Raw genomic sequence first — 25,443 nt, 5'->3', positions numbered from 1 at the left:
CTTGCTGCTGATGTATTTGAAGAAGCCCTTCTTGTTGTCCTTGACATCTCTCACCAGATTTAATTCCAAATGCGCCTTACCTTCCTCGTCGCATGCCTGCATAAGTAGGTTAAAACAGTCTCTTCAGTGCAGTTGAACTTAATCCTCAAACAGAATCAAGTATGTTTAATGGTGAAGAATATTACTGAGAAAAATAATGAGACAACATAGACTCAAAGCTGTTGGAAGTAGGACTTTCGGTTTAGTGAGACCTATGCTTGGGCAGCTTTGAAAGAGCTTACCTTGTACATCATTTTTCCCTATATATCTGTGTTGGTTTTCTTGAGCTAGCCAAAAATACACAGAAGTACTGATTTGATAACAGAATTCTTGATAGAATAGTCTTATAATTCATACTCTGCATAGATGTAGAAGCACTGCATGTTCAGAAAAAAAACTTTTGGAACGAGCTAATCTGTTTATATTGAAAATCATACTCTGGTTTAATCTAGGTGATTGGACATTATTATGGATTTCTATGAGTTGTTTGTGTTAAATGTAAAAATTAGTGGCATGGAGAATTTCTTTGCTGTAATCCTTTTTTTCCACAATGAAAACTTGAGCGGTTTTCCAAAACTGCTGTGTGTCCTGAATTGCTAGAGGGTGATTTTCTTTTTAAAAATTCAAGTATACTCAAATGCTGTCTCTCAGCTTCCTCCAGTGGCCATACTTGATACCCCTTTTCACTTTCTTTCACCTTCTTCCTTTCAGGAAAAACTGCAGCAGCAACTGGTTGGGGGCCAATTGCCCCGATTTAATTTTCAAATCAGTTTCCTGGAAACCTGTCAGCTTTGTATGATTTTGTTTCTGTTTGTATTTTGATTTGATCCACKGCCCAGGGGCAGTGGCTTCCCATTGTTTCTAGCAATCCTCCACGTACACGTACACGTTAATCCTTTTCCTTTCTCATTGCAAAAGGTACCAGTACCTTCATTATCTGTATTAAGATCTCTGACTTAAACTGCTTGAAACAAGCTATTAAAATATTTCAGCTGTATTTTATTCATTTATTTGAATTTTAATTATTTTACACTTTAAATCCTGTTTTGTGGCTTAAGATATTTGTCAGTAAAACAGGAAGGAGTGCTAATGTCTAAACACACCTGGACACCAAAGTCAGAGTTTTTAGAGCATGATATTGTAAATCAAACATGTTGACTCTAGATCTGTTTGACTTGAGTAGACATGTTTTAAATTTTTTGTAATGAAAAGAAAAATCACAAAAGTTTGTTATGAAGAAAAGATTGACTATTATACCATGAATGATACAGTTGCATCTCATTTTTGCATTTGAAAGAATCATTTTGTATAAAGATCTTATGAGGACTTAGATCCTGTAGGAACATACAAGAAAATATTTAACCTCTTTCTCATCCTGTGAATAAAAAAGAAAGCTGCTGCCCAAGATAATTTATGTTAAGAAAACCACAATTGATTTAAAAAGTAATCTTTCTTATGGAATGTTTAAAATGTTTGCTTTCCATACTTTCTCTGTGCTTAGATAAAAGTGCTGATGTATACACTTTGTGAAAAAAAAATCTACTAAAAATTCAGTGTATGCTTAACTGTTGATTCTCTACATGAGACTGTGTCATACTTAAAGCACTTGATCAGAGCTGACTTTCTGTGAAACCATTGTGGGGAGAAACTAAATTCAATTAATGTAATATCAGGCTATTTTCTCTGTTTATATTCAGTACCAGTAACAGTTGTAAGTAATATATACTTCCAGTATGTTTGAAAATATTCAGTGTTTATTTCTTCTTAATATTCTAGGTTTGTTGCACTGACACCTTGGAGAGTGTATCATCTGACTTCTCTCATAATACTTGGACTGCTAATTCTTCAGATAATAAAGGATTTGGTATTATCTAGGATAAAAGGTAAGACAATGTACTGATAAGAATTCCTTGCTTAAATGCTTGTAATTCAGAGCATACTCGTTCATTACTAAATCCACTTTAATTTTATAAGGATCTGTCTAATGTATCATGGTACAAGTAGCTAATTTCTGAGAGAGACAAGAGAACCTGTGGTGATCTATTACATATTAAATTAAGTTTTTCTATATTTTATAGAAATGACATTGAGATTTGTGTCAGAACAAGTGTACTCAGTTTCAGTGAACAATTAATCCTTGTCTCTTAACTGTCAAATCTGAAAATGCATTATTTTCTAAAATACAAAGTTTTCCTAAACATTCATACCTCTTCTAACTATATTGTTGTTAGAAAGTTTAGGATACCAAATATAAATTGGTCAGATTTTTAAATGGATTGAGAAATGACCTATTTTAGCAAAGACGATCCTCCAGGGAGCATTGTTTTTATAGACTATGTAGTGTTCAGTTTCCAGTGTGCAAAAAAAAACCCTTATGTGAATACTGCCAAGCTTGAAAAGAATTTTGAGTCTGCTGAGTCTGTTGGCTAGGGGGTTTTGTTGTTTTGTTTTTTTTTCCTGTCCTATACGTCATTAATATCATGAAAATTCTTTGGCAAAACGGTGTTCATCAGTCTGTAACTTTCACTGTTAGGAAGGATTTTTTTGAAGTGTTTTATTTTGCTTTTTGTTTGGTGTTGACTCCCATGCAAGGTGTTTGGATACTCACCAGAACGTAGTATAAAAGCAGGAAATGGATGTCAGAGGTGCAGGGTATTCCTCTTTGATATACTATCACTTTGTTTCTGACTACCAAAGCCTGTTGTTCCCTATTAAATTAAAGCAGTTATTCCCAACCTTTCTGAAGCATGCTTCTTTATCATTGCCCTTTCCTCACCTTTCTGTTTGCTGCTCTAGCATTGCAAGCTCGGAAGTCAACTTGTAAAGCTTGCCAAAATTTGTTTGTTAGGCTCTGTGTTGTATAAATCAGCTCTAATGTTGCATGCAGCACCAGTTAGAAGTTGGTGATTTACAGAAGTTATTTATCTCTTTCTTAGTTGTAATTACTTAGTAATGTTTTTTTATTTTGACCAAATCCAAGACAGACCAATATTGACTGAACTAACAGTGTAAGAATACCATCCCATATTCATGTGTGTTTTGCTCCCACTGCTAGATGACTATTTAACAATTCATCAGAGAGATGATGTCAGAAAAACCTGTATTTCCTAGCTTTATGTTTAGAGAATAATTATTTTACTATAGTTAAATGTATTGTCTTCAGTGAAACTGCACTCAGAGTTCAAGAACAGTTAGGTGCTTGAACTAATAAAATAGCAATCTTTCTTGTGGTAGTGATCTGAAATCAATAAAGTGCCACTCCAAAAAGCAGAAAACATTTCTTCCAAGTAGAGCATTTTTATATAACTACTTCACACTTCCAGACAACCACTAGATGGCAAGACTATGACAGTTTCATAAGTAAAGTAGAAAGCAATCATCAGTTTATGAATGTAAAGCTTAAGTTATACTGGGAATCTTCTCTTTCCACTTCAAAAGGTAGCAAGATAAGTAAGATGCTGATTTTTTTCATGAATATTTCTGTTTGGTACATTAAGTTTACAGAAAACTATTTATGTTTTCTAAGAACTGTCACTCTATTTTTAAGTTAAAATACTTCTCCTGTTTTTACTGTTATGGAGACTTCCTTAGTCATTGTGTCCCAAATATTTGTTCTGACAAATAAAGAAGGAAAAAATGTGATATCTGTTTCAGTGCATTGTGTTTCACCTTACACTCCCCCAATTGCAGGTGCGCAGCTTTGGAGAAGCATCACGGACAAGTAGGTATATTATTTTTAATATATTGGTTATATAATATCTTGTTTTTACAGTTACTGTGTAATTTTAAAAATATCCTATTTTCCCAAATAGACTGTAATTGAAATAAATTATCTTAGCACCTTTTCTAAGTTTGTTTATTACTGCTTGTTCATCAGTTTTACTTTTAATAACCTTTTAGAAAGTGTAATCTTTCTGATTTGAATTACATTAAAGTATACAGTAACATATCGACTTATTTTTAGAAATGCTCTTTCTTACAATAGTGTTATGTTTTGTGTTTTCTGGGAATTGGTGTTTTCTTTGGTTATTAGGGAAAAACACTGTGTTGGTTAAGGAAGTAAGTTTCTTTCAGAGCAGGCATCACACGTGCTGTCTAAAAGTAGTTAAGCTTTCTTGCTATGGTTTCCATTATAGTATCCGACACAAGTTATCATTTAAATTAAATATTAGTTCATATCCATAGGAATAGAAATCAAACAATAATTGTGAAGTCTGACTTGTCATTGTTCTGGCTGAGTCCATATGCAAATGTTTATATAATGTTAGTATAGAATATATATGGATATTTAATTTGTTTGGTATATATAAAATGGCTCTTAAATGGTTTACAGATGATAAATCTTCAGAAAAGAAGTTAGTATATTTAAGGCATTATTATTCTATGCAGACTACCAGGAACTATTGGATAGGTGACATCATGTGAAAGTAACTGTTGCATTACAAATATCCATCATTTAACTATTATACATATGTCCTGAAACTTAAGAGACAGTAATACAAAGTTGAAAAGGGAAGCTGCAGATTTTTATTGTTTTCTACCTAGAGACAGATATCAACATCGTGATATTATATAAGGTAGTTCAGATGTGTAGTCATTCCTGAACTTCTAGAAGTATGAACTATTCTCAAGTTTTCTCACAAACTTGAAGAGCAGCCATATGGAACTGATGGCAGTTTAATTCATGAACTGAACTGCTTAATATAGTTGTTCACTGTAGCTAGTGCTGCTCAGTGTGTCTGTGTAGACCAACAGTGACTCAAAGACTTTAATTCAGGAGCCATTGCTGTGACACAGTAGGTAGCGTGACTTGTTTCATTCTTTCATCTTGTTCCTATGAGAGAAATTTACGTAAAGCTTACTATCTTTTGGGGGTTTTTTACATCTGAATTCATCTGTTCGTGTACATTACAGAAGATAAGAGCAAAGAAAATTGAATGGCTCATGGACTGGAATGAAATTTTTCCATGACAATTCATTCCACAATCTGGGACAAGTTTTTCCTTCAGTCCCCAGTTCATTGTGTCTGAAAAAGAAAAAAAAAAAGAAAACCCAAACAGCTGATCTTCATGACAAAATATGAGCAAATGGTGCTTTAAATATCTTTGGTTCAGGTTATCAGGTGCTCTAGTCCAGAATCTTGCACTGGACTCGCTATTCTGTGGGAAGACAATATAGGGAGCAGAAAACAGAATTTGATGAGCTCACTGTAGTTTATGCTGCTGGGTGATGTGCTGTCATACTCAGCTATACCAGTTTGGCTTAATACAAGTGTTGTATATCTCTGCGTACAATAATTTCTAATGATAAGAACACAAAAAGGGCTCTACAAGGTGAGGCTAAAAGTCCATACAGCCCAACGTCTGCTCTCTGAAGGTGGCCAACAGAGAGAAAAGTGGCCTCAGGTAATGTACAAGAAGAGCGGGACAATCTTGTAAAGATACTTCTCATATACTTTCCCAATCTCTAGCAGCTTCCAGTTAAAGGACTTTTAAGTATCAAAAGTGGTATCTTGTTTTTTAACGGTTCTAGATGAATCTTTGATTCCATGGATTTGTCTCATTGCTTTTTATTCTTGCAAACTTCTAGTATTTACAACATCCTGTAGCTCAGAGATCCACAGCTGAACTATGCATTTTGTGAAGAACACTACCTTGTGTTTGTTTACTGCTATATAATGGTTTCTTAGTCCCTTTTAACATTTTTTGTGCTGGAAAAAATAGTGAGCAATCATTTTCTGTAACATTCTCCAGGTACGCTGTGATTTTATAAACTTTTATCCTGTCCTGTTCAGTCTATGAGTACTTAATTGCTCCTAAAATAAAGCTTTTCTGTAGCTTTGATACCCTCATTGTGCTTTTCTGGTCTTTTTTCCATTTCTGCTATCCTTTTTGTGACAGGGGCCAGAATTAGAAATTGTGTTCAGCATCCAGAGAAACCCTGGGCTATACACTGGCATAGCAATGTCCTCTGTTCTTTTCATAATAAATCCTAAAGCTTGACTGGCTTTTTTAACCTCTACTGAGCACTGAATTGATGTGTTTTATGGATCTATGATCACCTCAAGATTTTGTTCCTGAGTAGTAAAGGTCAGTTCAGGGCCCATTGTTTTATATGTGATGTTAAGATTGTTAAGATTGTTTTTTCCATATAAATATATCTGGCAAGCCAGTCATTGATAATTGTTTAAAGTTCTTCTGCAGTTTTTTGCAGCTGGCCTCCGTCTTTACTACCAGAGTAATTTAGCATTGTAAGCAAACTGTCATCCTATTGTTTATGCCTTTTTCCAGATTGTTTTTCAGACAATTCCAAACTGTCTTCTAGTTTTACTTGCAAGGACTTCCTCTAATATCCCATGACTTAGTCTCCCTAAGAGCATTTGATGAGAGACCTTCTCAAAAGCCTTTTCAGAAATCCAAGTGAATTTTTGTGGATATTAGCCTTCATCTACAAGTTTGTTAACTCTTTGAACACACAGAAGGTTTGTGATGTGATTTCTTTTTATAAAATTGTGTTGACTCTTCCCCAGTGTACCGCAGAGCAGGTGTGCATGTCCTTTATTACAGTTTCTGTCAGTTCACATAGAACAGAGATGAGTCTTTACTGGTTTGCAGTCCTCTGGCTATTTTTGCATATCTCTTGTAAAAATAGGTGTTGTGTTAGGTACTTCACAGTCCTCTGCTGTTAAGGTGGCTTTAAGAGAGGTTATTCAAAATAAATGAGATTTCCACTTTTGCACCCTTCCTTTCATTTAGTACTCTTAGATTCTCATGTAAAGAATTTGCATTTGCTTACACTGTGGGGTTTTGTTGTTGTTGTTGTGGGGKKTTTTTTTCTGACATTTACGTATAAACGTGCCTGTTTATTGGGTTGAAATGGGAAGAACAGCTGTAAGATGTTGGGGCTGGATGCTTGGTTGCTTTTTGTTTTACTAAGTCTTGGACATGATAGGCTGTTTTCCTGTTATATCAGCAAACTGTGTCTAGATTGTAAATTTCAAACATATCCCCATAACCATGGTTTTTAAAACCCCTACTCAACGGAGAATTACACACTCTTAAATTACATACAGAGAACAAACTTAGTAAATCTGTGGTACTTTGAGAGGCAATGTCTGTTCTCCTAAAGTAAATGGGTTCAGGACCATTCTCTGGCATTGAGGCCAACAGACACAGAACAACTGTGTCCGTAGCATTAAATTATCTTAAAGTCCAGACTAGTTAAAGCAAACATAGCCTCACTTCTTTCTCCTTGTCCTACCTCAATTGGAGAATGCTAGTTGGGTCCCATTTAAAATGTGTCTGTGTAAGAAGACCTATGGCTTTTATTTCTAATGGAGTTTCATAGTACTAAGTGAAGTTAAAAATTCCTCAAAACTGAAGCAAAGTGAGGTCACATCCTGAGCCTTTCACAGTGAAGCATATTCTTGCAACATCTATTGTTTCTGAATCTGCTTCTATTTCTGAGGAACTTCCTTCTCTACTGATGCCTTTTTAAAAAATGGAAAACAACTGTTTGTTAAAGCAGCGCTGGATAAAGTCACTGGATATTACTTTCTTTTTCAAGCTGTCTTATTTCCTCCTCTTCTTGGAAAAATTCTTCAGAACCTGGTGCTCATCCAGTCTGTGCTAACAGATGTATTAGAATTTGCACAGGAATTGTGGCAAACCTTGATTTCTTGAATATTGACATTTAAGGAGGTCAGATCAATACATGTTCATTTTAATTTGACCTTTTTTATTTAACCTAAGAAACATCAGCTCTTACAGCCTAGGAAGAGACTAAACAGTCCTGTGAAGTGGCCACCACAGAGTGACTGAAGAGAATAAGCCAGAAAGAAAGGAGTTTATGTTCTGAAAACTGGCAACTCTGCATAGCCAGTTTTCAAGCTCATCTATACTTTATCATATTCTTAACCAAATTAAAGCTATTGAGTTCTAGGGAAAGTCTTGCCTGACCAGAGATGATGGGTAAGCTGCTTACTGTGCTAATAGCTACATCAGCCTTACAGACTGCAATAGATGCAGCAATTATTACATTTTTATACATTGAATGTCTTGGTTATAATTCTTTAGGCTGTGAAAACAAGTTCAGAGAGGGTCCTTCTGGCCCTGTATTTTGAAGGGAAGACTTTCTTCCCAGAGAGAGGCTTGCCTCCCAGATAGATTTGCATGCTGTCATCTTTTCCCAAAAAGGGGGAAAAATAAAAATTCATAACACGCTGAACAGCATGTCTGATCCGTTGCTGCCCCATTTTATCAGACCTGTCAAGATTTAGGCTTCTCTAAGAACAAATGGGAACATGCCAAGAAAAAGAGGTACCACTTTGTTGCAGCTTCTAACTTGGCAGCTGTCTTTCCTGAAGCAGGTTGGTACTTGATGTTGAAAAATGTGAGCTAATCTTGAGGCTCTGTTCAGTCATTAGTCATCTGTGATATTTCTAAGCTTATAGCCTTCATTGACAGAAGATTACAAACACACATGCAGAAGTTATTGTTCAAGTCCAGAACATTCTTGTTTCTTGCCACCCTCCTCCTCTGGTCCCTCATTCAGAGATTCCTCTTATGAGAGTTTGTGATGATCAACATGGACTTTTAGAGCAGTAGAAGTTTCTGCTTGCTTTCAGATGAAAGAATGTTATTACTTATAACTACATCCAAAAGTGAAGGAACTACATCCATTATTGGGCCACCAGGTTCTAAATCCCTGTCTTGATAGATCACCTTCAAATTCAGATAGTAACTTTCCAAGACATGAATTCATCTTTTGATCTACCCAAGTTCCACACTTGCCTCAGTCCAGTACATAAAGTTTGTATGTATTATAGTGGTCAGTGCACTCTGTGAAGAGCAATATTCTATACTAACAGTGTTCAGAGCTTCAAAGACTTTTTGTACAATGTTTGGTTATTGCTTGTCTGTTTTCTGAGGAGGAGAATAAAGCCTTTTGAGGCTAATCATAGCTCCATAGTGCACTGGTACAAAATTCTTCCTAATAAATCACAGACAGCAATGGAAAAAAAAGATTCTTCATGTTATCACTAATAAATGAGGCAATTCCCACTTTCATCTAATTCCCACACTATCAGAACATGCTTCCTTTATTATGTCTGAGGCTTTACATCGTCCTGATTGCATATGCTTTGCCTGCTGGGTTGGCTGAAAACAGCCTGGGAATCATTTGCCTAAAGATTTTTGATCTAGTCTGCCTAGGCTGCTTTCATGATCAATGGAGAAAATAGTTGGAGATATATATCATGATTCATTTTGTCCTAAACTATATGTCTATACATCGGTCAGATATGTTGTACCTTTAAAAGTGACTTTTTGCTTTCCTGTAAGACTTGGGTGGAGAGATGAATATGAACATATGATCCTTGTTTCATTCTTCCCTGTTGATCTGAAGGCCTATCTGTTTTAAGGATGTCATTGACTGATGCAAATTGTCACAATAAGAAACTTGTTCTTCTAGCAATGTGCTGCAATACCATTCCATAAGAGTAACCAGAGATGGATGGTACAATGCAGAGTTTTATGAACAAATATGGGGACTAGGTTTACCTCTGTGGGGACTAAATTTACCTCTGTCTCTTTATGTATGCGAGCAGTTTCTCTGAAATGAGTGTCTGGCACTGTATAATTGTGTCTTCAGTTCATGCTTGAGTCCTTGAGGATATGCTGCTTAACCATATCTCAATATAAGCGGTCAATCCTTTAGGTTGTCGCCAAGAGACATCCATCTGCAGATGAACACATTAGGAAATAAGAGGTCTCCGTCCCATAGGAATATAAACAGGATCAAGGTTCTAAGGGAGATGCCTGTCACAGACCGGCAGGCCAGATGCCTTTCTGTTTTATGTTTGTTAATGCATCTCCTGGATGCTGTGCATAATAGCAAAGCTAAAGTAAGCTAAAGGCAGTCATACGTGGACCAGTGAATACTGAAACACATGACTATCAGTATCAGTTTCTGTTGCTCAGTCTCTTAGTCTTGATTTGATCATCCAGAAGACTAGATCCATTCTTTAAATGGTTGTACACAACTGCGTGGAATCTGGTAACTTAGAAACCAGGTCTGGTAGACTTAGAAACAGTTTCCCTGTGGAAAAAAAATAGGCTTTGGGATACAAATTTCTTCTTCTTCAGTTGTTTCAGTGTGATCTAAAGGCAGCTAGTGTAATCAAAGGCTTCCACTCTTGGTATTAAACAGTTTTTGCTGTTCTGTTCATATCAGCTTATAAGTTCATATGAGTTTGTGTTGAAAGAGAGAGAGCGCTGAATAAAAGCAAAATAACATATCTCAAATATTTCTGCTTAAAAATAAGATTGTCAGAAATGCTCTTGATTACAGAGGTGGTTGCAGTCCTGCAGAAAGTGGATACATAACTGTAGAACTGTAATGTTAGCAAATGGAAATAGAGTTTTATTTGTGGTTTAAACTTAGGGCAGTAGCTGGTGTACTGTTCAAATGTGAAACTAGAATTATTCTTTTATATAATGCATTGTCACAACTCAAATAACAATAGCCATATGTTTTCTTTTTCCCAGTCACAGAAGCACACCATACATAAATGCTCAAGCTGTTGAGAATTGCAAAAGAATTGTATGTATTATAAAAGCTTCTTGACACTTATTTTTTTTAAATTGTATGACTTTTTTCCTGCCTTATGGCTATTCCCAGAATTAGGTTATGCTTTCAAAATTAATTCAGCACAAACTCAATTCTGAGGTTGTGTGTTCTTCTGCAGAGTTTATTTATTAGTTGATAGACTCTAAAATCAGCATTCTGGTAGGATTTTATGCGTTAGTCTTCTTACAGGATTAAAAAGTAAAAATAATTTCATAGGCTCTAATTCAGGCAGTCAGTCTCATTTAAAATCTGAAGACCGTTTAATACATTTTCCTACACACCTATACTTGGTTATTTGGTTGTTTAAGGGGAMGGAAAATGAAGGAGATGGCACAGCCCCCATAGACATTCTATATCTCGCTGGCAGAAATAGTTGGCTTGTTTGGTTTGTTTTTTCTTATATTTGCTAGAAATAATCTGTGCTGCATATAACTGATTTTTTTTCTTGCCTGGCAAATGGTTTGTAAACTTTTAAAGTCAGACCCACTTCCTGTGATTCTCTAATAATTTGGCTATAACGTGGTTCTGCCTTAGCCATCACAAGACGTTTTCCTCTCTTCCTTGCCTCCAGGAGCTCAGCTCACCTTACATTATGCAGGGTCCTTCAAAGAGATAGGAGAAAATGCTGGAATTGTCTAGCCTGGTTACTGCTATCAAACATAGCATGCTGCTGTCTTTAAGCCATATTTGCCTTCTGTCCTAATTTGTTAAAAATAAAGGTTAAACATTCTTATGGCTCTAATAAAAGGGTAGCTTCTGAGGAAGTTGTGGCAGAAAAAAAGGACCAGTGGAATTTGACTGGGGCTTTTTAATTTTTTTTTTTCCTCTGGGATATATTCCATCACCCCAATATAATATCTGCTGACTTTGAGTTACGTTTTCAGAAGCTTTTATCGTTCATGTGGCTCTTCTCTGATTATCTGTATTGCTTTTTATATGGTGCCCAAAACTGAGGCCCTGTCAGTATCGAGTAAATAATTTAGTTTTGCTTTATACTAAGCTTTGTAAGTACATCCCAAGCATTTATTTATTTAAAATTATAGATAAGACTTTTTTTTTTTTAAGACTATGGCAAATAACTCATGTAGCTTATATTCTGTTGAGAACTCCCTCTCTTTTGGCTACACTACTTTTTTAGTAAGTTGCTTCTCAATTTGTGTTTATGGATTTGGCTTCTCAAAATACAGTATTTTTCTGTTGAGATTGGTTGGTTGTTTCATGCCGTTTTCCCATTTGAGTTCCTGTTGGAACCCTAATTCTGGCCTCTATAGTGTCTGCCACTTGTCCTAGTGTTACAATATCTGCAATTTTATGCTGTCGCCTAAAGTATTAGTGCAGATATTGAATGAAAATGCTATAGGACATATCAATCTCATATAACAAGGCACTTCTAATACCTGCCCTTTGGTATGACTTTTCAATTAAATATGGAGTCATCTTATGGGGATTTCTTGTAGGCCATATTTTTGCAGTTTACAAGAATGTCGTACAGGAAAGTAAGCATTACAACAGTTAAGAGGTATGCTTCCATCTTTTCTTTAAGAGAAGTTATATACTTCTGTAAAGAAATAGGTGGGGTTTTTTACTTGTTTGTATAATGAATAATACTTGTTGACTGCTTTAACAGCTTCTCAGCTGTGTTATTAACTTGATCAGTATCTCCCCAAGTATCCAAATGAGAGCAGTTGATCTGGAATTGCTTGGATTGCCCCATTTTTTTCTACTTTTAACTTAATAAACCATAATACCTTAAGAAATGTGTTACTCCATTTGTCACACATTCCTGTCCTTTCATTCTGCTCATATTTTTTGAACTTATTGGCTAGTTGTAGTCAAAATTTTCAAGAATTATTGATAACTTTTTATTCTTTTTAGAGAGCCCTGACAGCTTTACGTGTTAGTGTGTATTTTGGTTTTGAAGGACTGAGACGTTAGGGAGTAGTTCAGAAAAGATTGCCCTTGCTTACTTCTGAAAAAATATGGTGTTTTTTTTTCCTGTTCTTCTGATAACTAAAGTGATTTTCATACAAATCATTATGTAAGGTATTTTTCTGTATCTTGAAATTTTAAATAGTTTGATTTGACTACTGCTTTTTGATCTCACTAATCTCTCACAGCCAGGAGATTGCATTAATCATTTTTACGCATATTGTTTGAAAGCTTTTTTAAGAGCATTCTGTTTGTATCTTCTCAGGGATGAATGAATGTTTTTCCTTGAGTAAGCCAGAAGGGGAATTTCATGGGACAACCTCTGGAGATTTGATATGGAGACTTCTAAATATCCTTATACATGGCATTTTGCCAGTTTAGGAAAAGAAGGGAAAAATAACCCCCTATGTTGGAAGATAGGTCACCTGGGCACCAGTAGTGAGACAGGTTATGCTTAAATAAACTAGATTTAAAATACTTTTATTCAAGTGAAGTCAGTGCATCCATGACTAAATATATGAAATAAACACCTGACATGAAGTCTTTGCAAACTGCAGGGTATGCTGCTTCCTATGCAGAAGTGATTCAGTAATTAATTTCCTTTGTTACTCATTGGTAAAAATGAACTGTTACACTCAATTAAAAAATGCTAGCTCCATAATGACAGGGGGATGGAAATACATCCTTTGTTCATAATTTTTTTAACATATATAGGCAATTTTTTTCAGTCATTTATAACATATAATATAGCCTCCTCTAGTCCATGTTTAATTTTTTGAATAAGGAACCTACAGGCACCCTTCAGTTACTAGAAGAGTTTTGTCTCTGGATCCAGGGTGCCAAAGATGCACTTCTGTTAAATGTGTCTCTAAGTGCAGCTGGGTGGATTTTGTACATCATGAACAATCTAAGCACTGCTAAATCTGAGCTGACCCAGTTCTGATGACTCTGTATCGTTCTCTCTGGCATGTCTCATAATACCTGTACAATCACCACTGGGGAAAAAACAACCTTCCCCTCACTTCCCCAAGCTTCCAGGCTATCTCATGTCCTTTTTTTTTTTTTTTTTTTTTTGCTATGTTTATTTGAATGATAAAATGTTTGGGGTTTTTTTGATCGCAGTATTAAGTAAACATTAAGTACAGGTTATGACAAATTGCAGGAGCTTTTTAGTTCAGCTTCTTTCCAGCATTAAGAAAACAGCTTCTGGAAGCTAGTGAGAGTTGAAGGGAGAGAGAGAAACCGAATACAGAAAAGTCCAACAAGGAGGGTGAACCAGAGATGAGAGAGAAAATCCCCAAAGTGGTCAATGCTATTCTCTCGTGCCTTCTGTCCCTTTCTCCACCTTGCACTGTCTCAGTAACAAGTGCCAAGATCTACTCTTCCATCTTGGACACGAGCATGTATGCTGGATCCTGCATTATGAATTTGCTAATTTGTATAGTGCAAGGACATCAGCTTGTCTGTTGTTTGCTAAGTTTTCCCAACTTTCAGCAAGGCAGTTCGGAAGTCTGCCCTTCACTTTTTAACATTTTTATATTTCATACTGATAGAACAATATTAGTGCCAGTATTTTGCAGCAGAAGAGAGAAATCTTTAATCAGAGGGAAAACAAAACATATTCTCTTCTGTGTTGAGTTGTGGACCACGGTTTGGACATAAGCTGAAAACTGCAAACTTCTGCTAAAGTATTAATTCATCCCATCTTTGTGGGTTGATTTCTTAAGCCTGTAAACATTACTATAGAAAAGTTATACGTGAAAAACTGCGGAAGAAATGTACAGGTACCATCCTGTTCAGATCACTTCTGTCTGTCTTCAGGGACCCCTCTTGAAGTAATTTATTAATCCTTGTTTATTCTTGGGTACAAAAACTCCACAGAGTATCAAATGAATTGGAAGAAAAGGGAAAATATTTAGGTGTTTTCTGATTCTAGGAAGATGCTTGTCTCTGACCATTTTTTTAAGCAGATTTAGCTTTCTCAGACATTTTGCATTGTTTGTTAACCATGGCATATATTATTCTTTCCCTAGTTATTCAAAATTGCTTGGAAATTCTCAGGTTCTGGCATGCATATTTTACATATTGCTGTCAAACTTGAATATTACTGCACTTTCAGTATGGAGCTCTTTGCTTTGTTTCTTCTTTTGACCTGTGTATATTTACAAAGTGCTTGTTATAAATAGCATGCTTCAGAGGCACAGTGTATAAGGGTACTTTTATTCTGGCTGCTAGTCTAAATAGTGTGATAAGAAAACCTGTCCAAGGACATGAGTGACAGGTATTTCCTCAGTAAAAAGAGAGACTTGGAAAAAAGTATGGGGGGGGGGGAGTGACAAAGACCCCTCACATCTTATAGAAAGAATTTGTTTTACTGGAACAATTACAGATGCTTAATGAAAAGGCTCCCCAGGGTCCCCCTTCCAGTGGCAGAATCCTAAAAGTTTAGACATACCCTATAAAACTTCAGCCAAACAGTAACGTTCTTTGAGACAGGTGTACTTAAACTCACATGTTGAACTTAGACTCAGATTATGAACTGTCTCTTGAAGAGATAAATACTTCCTTCCAGGTTCAAACTGGAGAAGGAAAAAACTTCGATACAGCCACAATATTCTAAAAGGAAGAGTTTTTTATTTCCTACCTCTGACAACTTTCAGCCTGAATATGTCTCTAATCCATAAAGATATTGCAAAGAGTATTTGGTATTCTGAGATTTTCTAATTTATGGTGGGAAACCATTTCAAACACCTTGCAATTTAGAAGTGTGACTAGGCTGAAGTAGTGGTGTCTGAGTATTATTAGGACTAAAACAAGGTTACTGGTTGGCATCTGTAGTTCCTTACTATCAAGTTGGGGTGTTCCAAGGCGTTGCAGACTCCGTGAACTGGTAAAGTCAGTTTCTTCCAAAGCATGTCTTTTTCTTTAGGGCAACTCTAATCTCTGAGTAGCCAAGGCTGTCTTCTAGTTTAAAGATTTCAAAAAGTTTAGGCAGACTTAGCAGAAAATGTCAGCCATACTGCTAGGCAGGTAGCCCTCAGCTGAATGATGCTGCATCTTTGAGCTGGTTAACAAGCAATAGTATGGGGTGTTTTGTTTTGTTTTTAATGTAGCAAGGGTACCAMGCCTTGTTAAAGAGAACAGAAAATTGAAATACAGTCAAAACATCCTTTTTTGGTAACTCGTTACAGGATTATACCATACAATACCTTTGAACTGCTCTCTAGTCCAGGAACAGCCTGTTTGATTGCCAAAGACCTGTTGGCCACGTTTGCCTGCTTCAGTCAGATTTGTTCTGTTTGCAAATGTAATGTTTATAGTTTTTGCCTTTTGTATATTTTTATTAAGAGTTCTTTATTATATAATTAGGAGGTTTGCACTGAATTATTATTAATGCCTAACCCAGCATAATATTGTTGCAATAATTACCAGATAGATCATGAATAGAGAAAGACTGTATTTCTGATCAGTGAGTGTGAAACTTTATATAGAATGACAGATCTCAAGCTGCTCACCAGCAGAGAAGTTCACAAAACTGACCTTTTTAAAGGGTAGAAAGTAAATTTTAATTGAAAGATTAATGTAAAAATGCTCATATGTCCTATTCCCTGCATTTATTCCATTGCACATGTAACAGTTTCACCATGGGTATTTTTATTCTATTCTTACGGCTTTCCATTTTAACAGTTGAACAACTGTGAGAGAGAACTCATGATCCTGAAGTCACTTGACTTGTCATCTTAGAGAGTATTTATAAACTATAGCATTTAGGGAGCCCCCATGTTACTTAAAATAGAAAGACTACTTTTAGGATTAAGAAAAAAATGAACTCTTTTTTATTTTGAAATTGCTTTTCTGAATGCAAGTCAATTCATATTTGAATAAAACCTCATAAAAAGAAAATTTTATTTTATAAAAGTAGCAAACTTAACAATTTTACGTATTTCCATATACTCATGAAAGACTACATGAAAAGCAAATAGTATGGGTTATACCAAGCCCCAAAATGTGAAAAGAGCGTCTTTCTACTGCAAAAAAATTGCTTTCTTCCCTTTTAATATTGGTCTAAATTATCTGTTTCCTGTAGGAAGAAATATTGCTTTTGTATTTTATTATTGTGAGGGGAAAATGCACATTTGAATGAGCAGGAGAAAAATGGGGTTTGTTCCACACCCAAAAAAATTATATAATCAAATACCCAAACAATATGTACATTTATCAGAGGCATTTATCTCCTATTTTCAGTGATCACTTGCCACAGTTGTTGCTAGTCACAGAATTTGTGCTACCACATGGCACAGCACCCACCTGATGAATCTGTAAAGAAGTGGTTTCAAGGGGCAGTTGTCTCTAAGCTCTGGTTGCTGCAGCCGCTCTGCAGGCAGTGCAGACGATGCAAAGGTTCCTGGAATCTGAGGCAAAGTCATTGAATCGGTGACTGTTTTCTCTGCCTAGGAAGTTTGCTTTTCCCTGCTATTATATTTGCTTTGAGAAATTTCGTCATTTAAGTAATATTTTGCACTCTCTTCTATCCAAACAACAGCAAAAAAGATTTAAATTCTACAGTGCTACAGTCTTCCATAAGCAATATGCCCTCTATGTGCTGCAAGAATATGGAAATTACTAATTTTTTTTTTTTTTTTTTTTTTTAAGCTCTTTTTCACAAAGTGAAGCTATGTGCAGGGCTCCTAACAGCCCATTGCTCTGATAAGTTAATTACCGTCAAGTTTTCAAATTCTGCGTAACTTATAAAGCACACTGGAAATCTGAGGGCTATAGGAAGGTAGAAGAAACATGTAACTTTGGTTAACTTGAGAACTTGATGAATGTTTCCTGTTTCTTTTATGATTAATGAAATGGGTGTTTATATATATTAGTTATTGTTATGGAATGAGGACTTCAGGGCTTAGAAGCTTTAGAATGGGAATTGTCACGAGTGAGATGGGCGTATGTATAGCTGAGCTTATACAGTTGTAGCGTTTTGACCTTTAGTTGTGTCTTTTTGCCAGGTACAAGCATTAAATTACAGAACGCACTGTGGAAATTATTTGCAGAGGGCGTGAGAACCTACAGTGGTAGTCCCCCCACCACCACCCTCTTTTTTTTTTCCTTTGCATTGCTGAGACCTGGGTTGTTGTGACACATGAGGGTGCGTTTCCCAGCACAACATCTGATTAGTCACCAATTTAGCAAGGAATGTCCTGGCACACAGCTTTGTCAAAGCATGTGACCCTATCAGCAGAATAACATATTATATTCTTTTACGTATTTCAACATAGGGTTGAGTAAAACAGCTCAGCTGTTTTGAAAACTGTGATGATATTCCTTCTTTGAGTCTGCTTTTTTTTTTCTTCTTTTTTCTCTCCCCTTTCTTACTGGCAGAAGAGATCTTACATGTTTAAATATTGTACTATATTTGATGCCTTTTTTTTTTCTTAATATTCCAAAATGCTTTAGTCAGATCTTGAATAACAGAGGAAATCAGCTTTCTCAAGCTACGTCTTTCATTTTTGCACTGAGAAAAATAGAGGATAGCTTATGCTCATTTTGGTGCTTATGCTCAGTGTAAATTCCCCCCTCCTTGAATATAGGTGATCAGACATATTCTGGAGACCACTTTGTCAAAAATCTTCAGAGATGAAGATTTACCACAGCATGAAAGTACAAAAGTCCTTTTAAGTCCACCTGAATCTTACATTCACAGCATCATATGGCACACTGTTTCCAGTTAAGATTCCATATCATGAGAATTTCAAACTCTTTCAAAAGCTAACGCTTTTCTTACTGAGTGCTGTGACTGGTAGTGCCTGGCATAGCTGGCATTGCTGTAGGCCACTCATAACGCTTAAGAGAATTTCACAGTGATTATAAAAATATTCAATATTAAAATAATAGAAATATATTAAAATATTTAAAAATCTGTGTTAAAAATTGCAGACAAGAAAACTGGCCGAATGCTAAGTAGAGATTGATGTAATCTGCTAGATTTCCAGAAGGCATCAGCTACSTCCCCTTGCCAGAGGCTCTAAAAGCAAATAATCAGCTCTGGAATATGAGAGAAGATCCTCCCATGCATTAAAAAAGCAGATGGAAAATAGAAAACAAAGGTGAGAGTAAATGACTAGCTTTCATGTTAATGGGAGGCCATAGGAGGAATCCTTAGGGGTATGTGCTTGAAACCCATTCCACTAAATGTATTCATAAGTGATCCCAAAAAGGCAGTGAATGGGTGGACAGACTTGCTGATTAATCCTAAATTATTCAGGGAAATGAAGACAAGGCCTGACTGTGAAGAGTTTCAGAAAGTTCTTCCAGGATTCTTTAGGCAGTAAAATGTCTGATGAAATTCAGTGTAGATAACTGTGAAGTGATATATGCAGGAATACTATTCCTAAATTCACATATAAAACAATGTCTCTGAACGTGACCGTAACCACTCAAAAATAAGATGATTTCACAAAACTGGTATTCATCAACAGACTAAATCAAATATCTGAACAACTGTAGTATGAAGTTCTCGGGTCATGACTGTACAGGAGCAAAACTGATTTCATTGCAACTTCACCATAAGCATACAATTTTTCTGGGGTTGCTAGCTTGGCAACTTCAGTCATAATTTGTTAGCTGAATTTAGTATTTTTTCACTATAGTCAAAGTCTCAAAACATGGGAATTTGGCTGAAAAGTCCTTAATATGAAGATAAATAAGTATATAAAGATGTTTCTGAAAAGGACACACAGACAGAGTTTTCTGTTGAAGTTCAAATATATTGCCCAAAACCATTCCAGATGGACTTTGGAAAATATTTCTAATCACTAGTCACTAATTAAACAAAAAAGCATACTGAAAAGGCTTGCCTTTTCTTTCTTTTTTTTTTTAAATCCCCCTCCCTGGACTGAAGTTAAAATCTGTGAACACAGAGTGTTATTTTTTTCACCCTCCCACTTCCCCACTGACAGGAAAGGTCTTCAGACCAGAGGATGTTTTCTTACAGGTACCTTGGAGGTCAAGATTCTGAAGGAAAAAGCAAAAGCTATGACAAAATATCATGCCTTTACATACCTACATGTATGAGCAACTTCTGCATTTTAAAAATGATTTTTCAGTATTCCAATAGCAAAATATACAATTGGAATGTGTTTCCTACAGCTTTACAAAAATATTTCTTTAGAAATATTTAGTCCTCCATGAAAAATGAGGGAGAAGGAAGTTATAATGGTGATAGGAGCTGCTATTGTGCCTTGCAAAACAAGATAGTCTCTATATGTATTCTAAAATCTCTTTATAAAAACGATTGAATTTTAATGAAAACTAATAGTAAAGGCACAGGGAAAGGAAAATGTATATCTAATTGTACTTTGGGAAGAAAAAAAAGTCTGGAAAACTAAAGTTAATTTGGCTTCCTAATAGCACTCTCAGCCTCTCAGCAAAATGTCATCCCTGTTATCATCATCTTAAGGCAGAGCTAAGGTTATCAGGGTTTCAGCACTTCTGGGTGAGTATTCTGGCAGCGTTCACACAACCAGTTCAGGATATTCCTCTAAATCACAAATCTGCCCATGTCCTTGATGACATGGAGGTTAAGCTGCGGCTCATTAATGATCATCATTCCTGATCTGAATGTCTCCTGACTTGTATTTTCTTTGCAATCTTGGCCTTTCGCTGTGGAGCTTTATGGTGTTTCATGGGCCTTCATAGCTTTAACTTTGCAGAGTCCCTGCACGGAGAGCTGGATGTTGCAGGAGCAGCAGGACTGTGGTTTGAAAAGTATTCTGCTTTGGAGAAACTCCAGTAAGAAATTGGTCACACCAGTCAATCCAGGATAAAGCCAGTTTTGTTTTCACTACTGCCCCTAAGAACTACCCATCCTGTTCAGTTTGCAATTGTACATGTGTGTGAATTGTCATCTTGTGAAACATGCCATTCCTTTGTCTCCTGGATTTTTGCTGCTGTTTCTCATTCTTGCCTATTTTCTCCTCCTATGTTGTTCTCTGTGATATTTTACAGCAGTATTTTCTTTGAGTTTTGATGTTAGCATTCAACATGGTTTTAGATCCGTTGTCTCCTTCCCACTGCTCGAGCTAGTGGGAATTAATCTCAATTAATTGAGATTAAATGGTAACATGAACTCTGGTGAAGAGTTGCTTTTTATTTTTTGCCTTTTTTTTTAACATGCTGGTTGATCTGTATACACAAGTATATGCCTTCTAAAATCACATGCACTCTTACATTCTTCTCCCTGATTTGTGTTAGTTTTGTAAATACTTTAAGCGCTGCTGTGTAAGTTTACATTTCATTGCCTTTATTGTAACAGATCAGATTGGCTACATGTATTGGAGTTGGAAAGTAGTAATAGGTAACGCACAAATTTCTGACTGGTGCCTCAGACAAAAATATGGCCTTGAAGTCGAGTCTCATTAGTGACTATTTTCTATGTCACAGTTGCACAGTTTCATAAACTACCACAGTGAAGCTGAATAAAGATAATTCTAATGAAAAATGCTCTTTTAAATGGAGAGAATATTATCATAACTTTAACTTGAGACATAGTAAGGTATTAAACACTAGAGACTCTATGTCCTGTCACACAGTAAGCAATAAACAAATAAAAAATAGATTGATGAGAAAAGTTAACAGTATAATTTGGTAAGCGGTCTCATTTTTGTTATCTGGGCATTGAAATAGGATGTGGCCCTGAAGGGCAACCGAAAGAAATGAGATAAAGTTATCTTTAGTGTGAAAATGTTTAGCTAGCAATCCTGAAAATTAATCAAGAACTCTAGCTCTCTGAGCTGCGAAATAAGAATAGGGTTGATGTAAATAAAATTGATTAATAATATATAACTATGTGCTGTGCTTCCGTTATGATGTACATGAAGTCTTGCAGTGATTCATCTTTAAGCATATAAGGTCTAACTCAGTACTGGTGACCTGGCAATCTGGTTAGGCCTTACAACTACGCTAACCACTCTCTGGTGAGATTTTCTTATATTGTACCTAAAAATAACTTGTATAACCAGTTCGAAAGCTGGCCTGTATTCTATCCTTCACAGGATGATAGCAATATCAAAGAGATGGTGGGTTGTCTTGATGAACCGGCATGTTAGCAAAATCTTTTGGACATAGGCATTGTCAGTGTGTGGCCATGAGACTCCTAAGAATCTTAGAGATTTTGTATAGCTGAGTGATTCCTTACTTTCTGAATCAAATTACATACAGACTTGTCATCTAAATATTCTCTTTTTCTTGGTAGCTTCCTGACAGACTTTCTCTTGCATTGGTATTTGCTGGATGTAATAGTTACGTTAGAAAATGCAACACAGCACTCTTCAGCTTTACCTTTTAATTCCTTGTATCAACACTTTTGAAAAATATTGTAAAGTTTTCATGCATTCTTAACTATTTCTAATCTGTGGGGCCTTTTACCAATTTGTTTGCTGCAAAATGATTTTATTATGTAGTTATCTTGCTATTTAGTTTACCTTACAGATAGTTCATCTCTTTTCAGTGGGGAAAGAAACCAGTTATTGAAAATAAACAGATTCAGACTGTTACAAACCCAAGTGGAAAGACAGTTTTCAAAATCTTGACTATCATGTGGGCCAAGCAAGAATTTGCATTTTCATGTGACTTAACTGAATTATAGATCATGATTAGGATGATTATTGATTAGGTGACAGATTGTGGTGCTTCTCTGTTTGTTTTTCTAAAATTTGTTTCTTTTATAGTCATTTAACAAGGTCCCATGGCCAAAAAGTCCCAGAGCAGTTATGATTTTCACGCTTAGTGATAAGGTCTTTTACCAACCTGTCTCCAGCTCTTCTCTCACTTTGTCACACAAATCCAACATGCTTTATCCTGTTTGTACCAGAGGAAGATTTGCTATCTTCACATGACTAGAATGTAGTTATTCACTTTTTAAATTCTGTTGAAGTGCTTCTTATTTCCTTTTATTCTTCTTTCTGTTTATATTAAACTTGGAAATACTCTCAAGTTCTTTGTTCCATTATCATGCATGCTTTATTATGAAACGCTAATACCTCACAATGACAATTCATTGCTCCTGACACAAATGAGATTTTGGTGTCCATTGATCGTCACATTGCTTTCATATTCAATTTTTATGTGACTCTTCAAAAATATGTATTTGTATGCTTCGTTCTGCTGACTAAATATTTGTTACGCTTGATATCTTGTTTAGTTTTTTGAATGTTGCACATCTTTTTTTCTGTCAAACCTGCATGTTGTCTTTTTCCTGAATATTCAGCTTGGAATCTAAAAAAATATTTTAACAATCACTTATTTCATCCAGGTATGAAGAAGAGACCTGTATAATGTGCAGGATTCCATGATGACAGAAAAGTTTTCCTGAGTGCTTGTTTTGTTTGGTTTTGTTAGTCTTATGACTAGTTGGCTTTTTTTTTCCCCTCTCTATTCCTAGTCATATGTACAGATGAATATAAACATGTTTTGTGTGTACTAGATACCTTTGGTGTTTTTAGCACACTGCTTACTAGACTAAGGTTATAACTAGTATAATATTCCAGCAAAGAAGTGAGCATGTTCACCAGGTCTATCTTGATGGATTTATTATTTAGGCTTGTATGAAAGGCTTCCTCTCTTCTTCAAAGATTTAAAGTTAAGTCAATATAATAAGCAAATATAATAAGTATATGCAATTTGAAGTCAGATTTAGAGTATCAGAAAGAATTAGGACAGATATTCAACAAAGGTTTCAGTACAAATAATGTGCATCTCAAATGAGTTATCCTAAACATGCTTTTGACAGTGACAATAAATTTTTAAACACACTCTTGCTGAAAATAATCTCAGTATAAGCTACCTGTAAAAAAATAAAGTTAAACTTTCCATTTCTTCTGGATGATCTAAATTGCATTTAGGAAAAGCTGTTCTTTTGGAACGTAATGTTTACCATGAGTCAGTTGAGGTTTCGTTAGGATGTCTTTAAGTGTGCAGTGTGGCATTCATTATTCTTTCTTCCACGTTATTAGAAGTGAGACTCAGCTGCATAATTAGAGTATGGTTATACATTGAAGGCATGGTTGGTCTTTCATTTTAGATGAGGAGAGATGCAAAGTAAGGCAGTAATTGTAACTAGCTCTGGAGCTGGTAGGCCAGTTGAAGTATGCCAGATGCTGACTAATGAAAACCTTTGAAAGCTTGCAGAATGAATGGAATATACTCTCTACCACACAATACCAGATTATTCCCCTTGCTGTCCACAAAGACAACATGCTGTCTTTCACCCACCCACTGAAGCCCTCAGGCATATTCAGTATCTGCATATATAAAACAGTGCATCCAACACTATTTTGGTTCCTCTCAGCTACTCAGTAAGGCTTCTTTCTTTTCCCTGGCAAAAGTGTAGCTTCTTGTTTTCTGCTAATGATGATGACTTCCTCTGAAGTCTTCAGTGCCCATCTGCAGAAGGAAAATTTCATACAAGTGTCTATACAGTTTGGGGGAAAGGCATTTTCTTGATTATTATAATGTACATTCAAACTAAACATGTACGTAGCAAGAGCAAAAGTGATAAGATTCCCTTATCAAGAAATCTGGCAGGCTGGCATCTGATCTACGTGCCAGCACATCTTTTAGGGCATCTTAATACATGAAGGTAAAAAGCAATTACATAACTATCAAGGAAGCATTGAGAAAGATATAAGGAAAGTCTGTCTGGTTAAAGACCAGGGTAGTGGAGATGAATGAAAGTAAGAAGGATTGCTTCTTCAAGTTATCCAAATAAAAAAGATCATGTAGTCTGGGAAGGCTGAGTGTGAAAATGTGGTAAGGGAGGCCAAAAGAGCATGAGGAGCAAGTCACAAGAAAGGTTAAAATGTGTTAATCAGTGAAATCAATAAATTTAGTTAATTTATTTTGATTGTCTTGTTAATACATCAGAAGCAGGAAATTTGCCACAGGCCCTTCAGGTCCAATAGATGATGAAGTAGAAAAGGAGAATTCAGAGAAGATTTGGCCATACCAGAGGAACTAAATGGATCTTCTGTTTCTGTGTTCAGTGCAAAAAGTTACGAAGGTTCTCATTACAATACCTTTTTTTTAAGGGGGCTTATCAGAGGATCGACAGCAAATTGAAGTGTCAGTAGAAGAGGCTAATCAACAGCTAGAAAAATAACAAATATGATAAGGTGATATTCACCTGTTAGCTCTAAAGGAATTTGAGCTTGAAATAGACAAACTATAAACTTTACTGTATAACTTTTGTACCAGGAAGTTAGTGAAGGTGATGCACAATTTTAAAAAAAGATTCCGGGGGAGACCTAGTTAACTACAGCCTGGCAATATAGTCTGTAATGGGCAAAGTGGTGAAATCTGTTTGGGGAGAGGAATGAACAAATGGTTAAATATGACATTTTGGGGGGAAAGTCAGTGCTTTTTTGGGAAAAGGGAAATCAAACTTCACAAATCTGTATGTTTTTTGATGGAATAAACAAGGGCATTGAAAGGAAAAGCTGATTGATACAGTTCAAAAGGCTATATTTCCAGAAGCCATCCAAAGCCATCTTCATTCACAAAGGCTCTTAAGGAAAGTAAGTGCAAGGGATAATAGGAAAGATTCTTATATAGATAAACAACCATTAAAAAAATAGCAAACAGAGAATAGAAGTAATTAGTCAGTTTTCCTCCCTGAGGGGGGAGACAACTAGCAAAGTTCCATAGGGTTATATTCTGTTCAAGTGTTCATTTAAAAAAAACACAAACAGAGTTATAAAGGCTACTTAAGGGATTACTGTGAAGAGTAAAACACCCTTAACGACACAGTGACTGGTTGTTAAATTGGCAGGTGAAATTTAAGATCTTGAT

General features: G+C 35.8%; 1 protein-coding gene across 1 annotated transcript in view; it reads left to right on the top strand.

The window, feature by feature from the left end:
- The window catches only part of RETREG1 (reticulophagy regulator 1), a 74,102-nt gene that overhangs the window by 17,868 nt on the left and 30,791 nt on the right, over positions 1-25,443 (top strand). The window contains exons 2-3 of the mRNA XM_026092291.1: positions 1,816-1,922; positions 3,730-3,760. Of these exons, the coding sequence (XP_025948076.1) occupies positions 1,816-1,922; positions 3,730-3,760 (138 nt within the window). The remainder of the gene's footprint in view (positions 1-1,815; positions 1,923-3,729; positions 3,761-25,443) is intronic.

This window comes from Apteryx rowi, unplaced genomic scaffold, assembly GCF_003343035.1.
Source record: "Apteryx rowi isolate R43461 unplaced genomic scaffold, aptRow1 scaffold_958, whole genome shotgun sequence".
NCBI classification, from domain to species: domain Eukaryota; kingdom Metazoa; phylum Chordata; class Aves; order Apterygiformes; family Apterygidae; genus Apteryx; species Apteryx rowi.
Note: the sequence above shows the minus strand (reverse complement) of the source record. Positions and strands in the feature narration are given on the sequence as shown.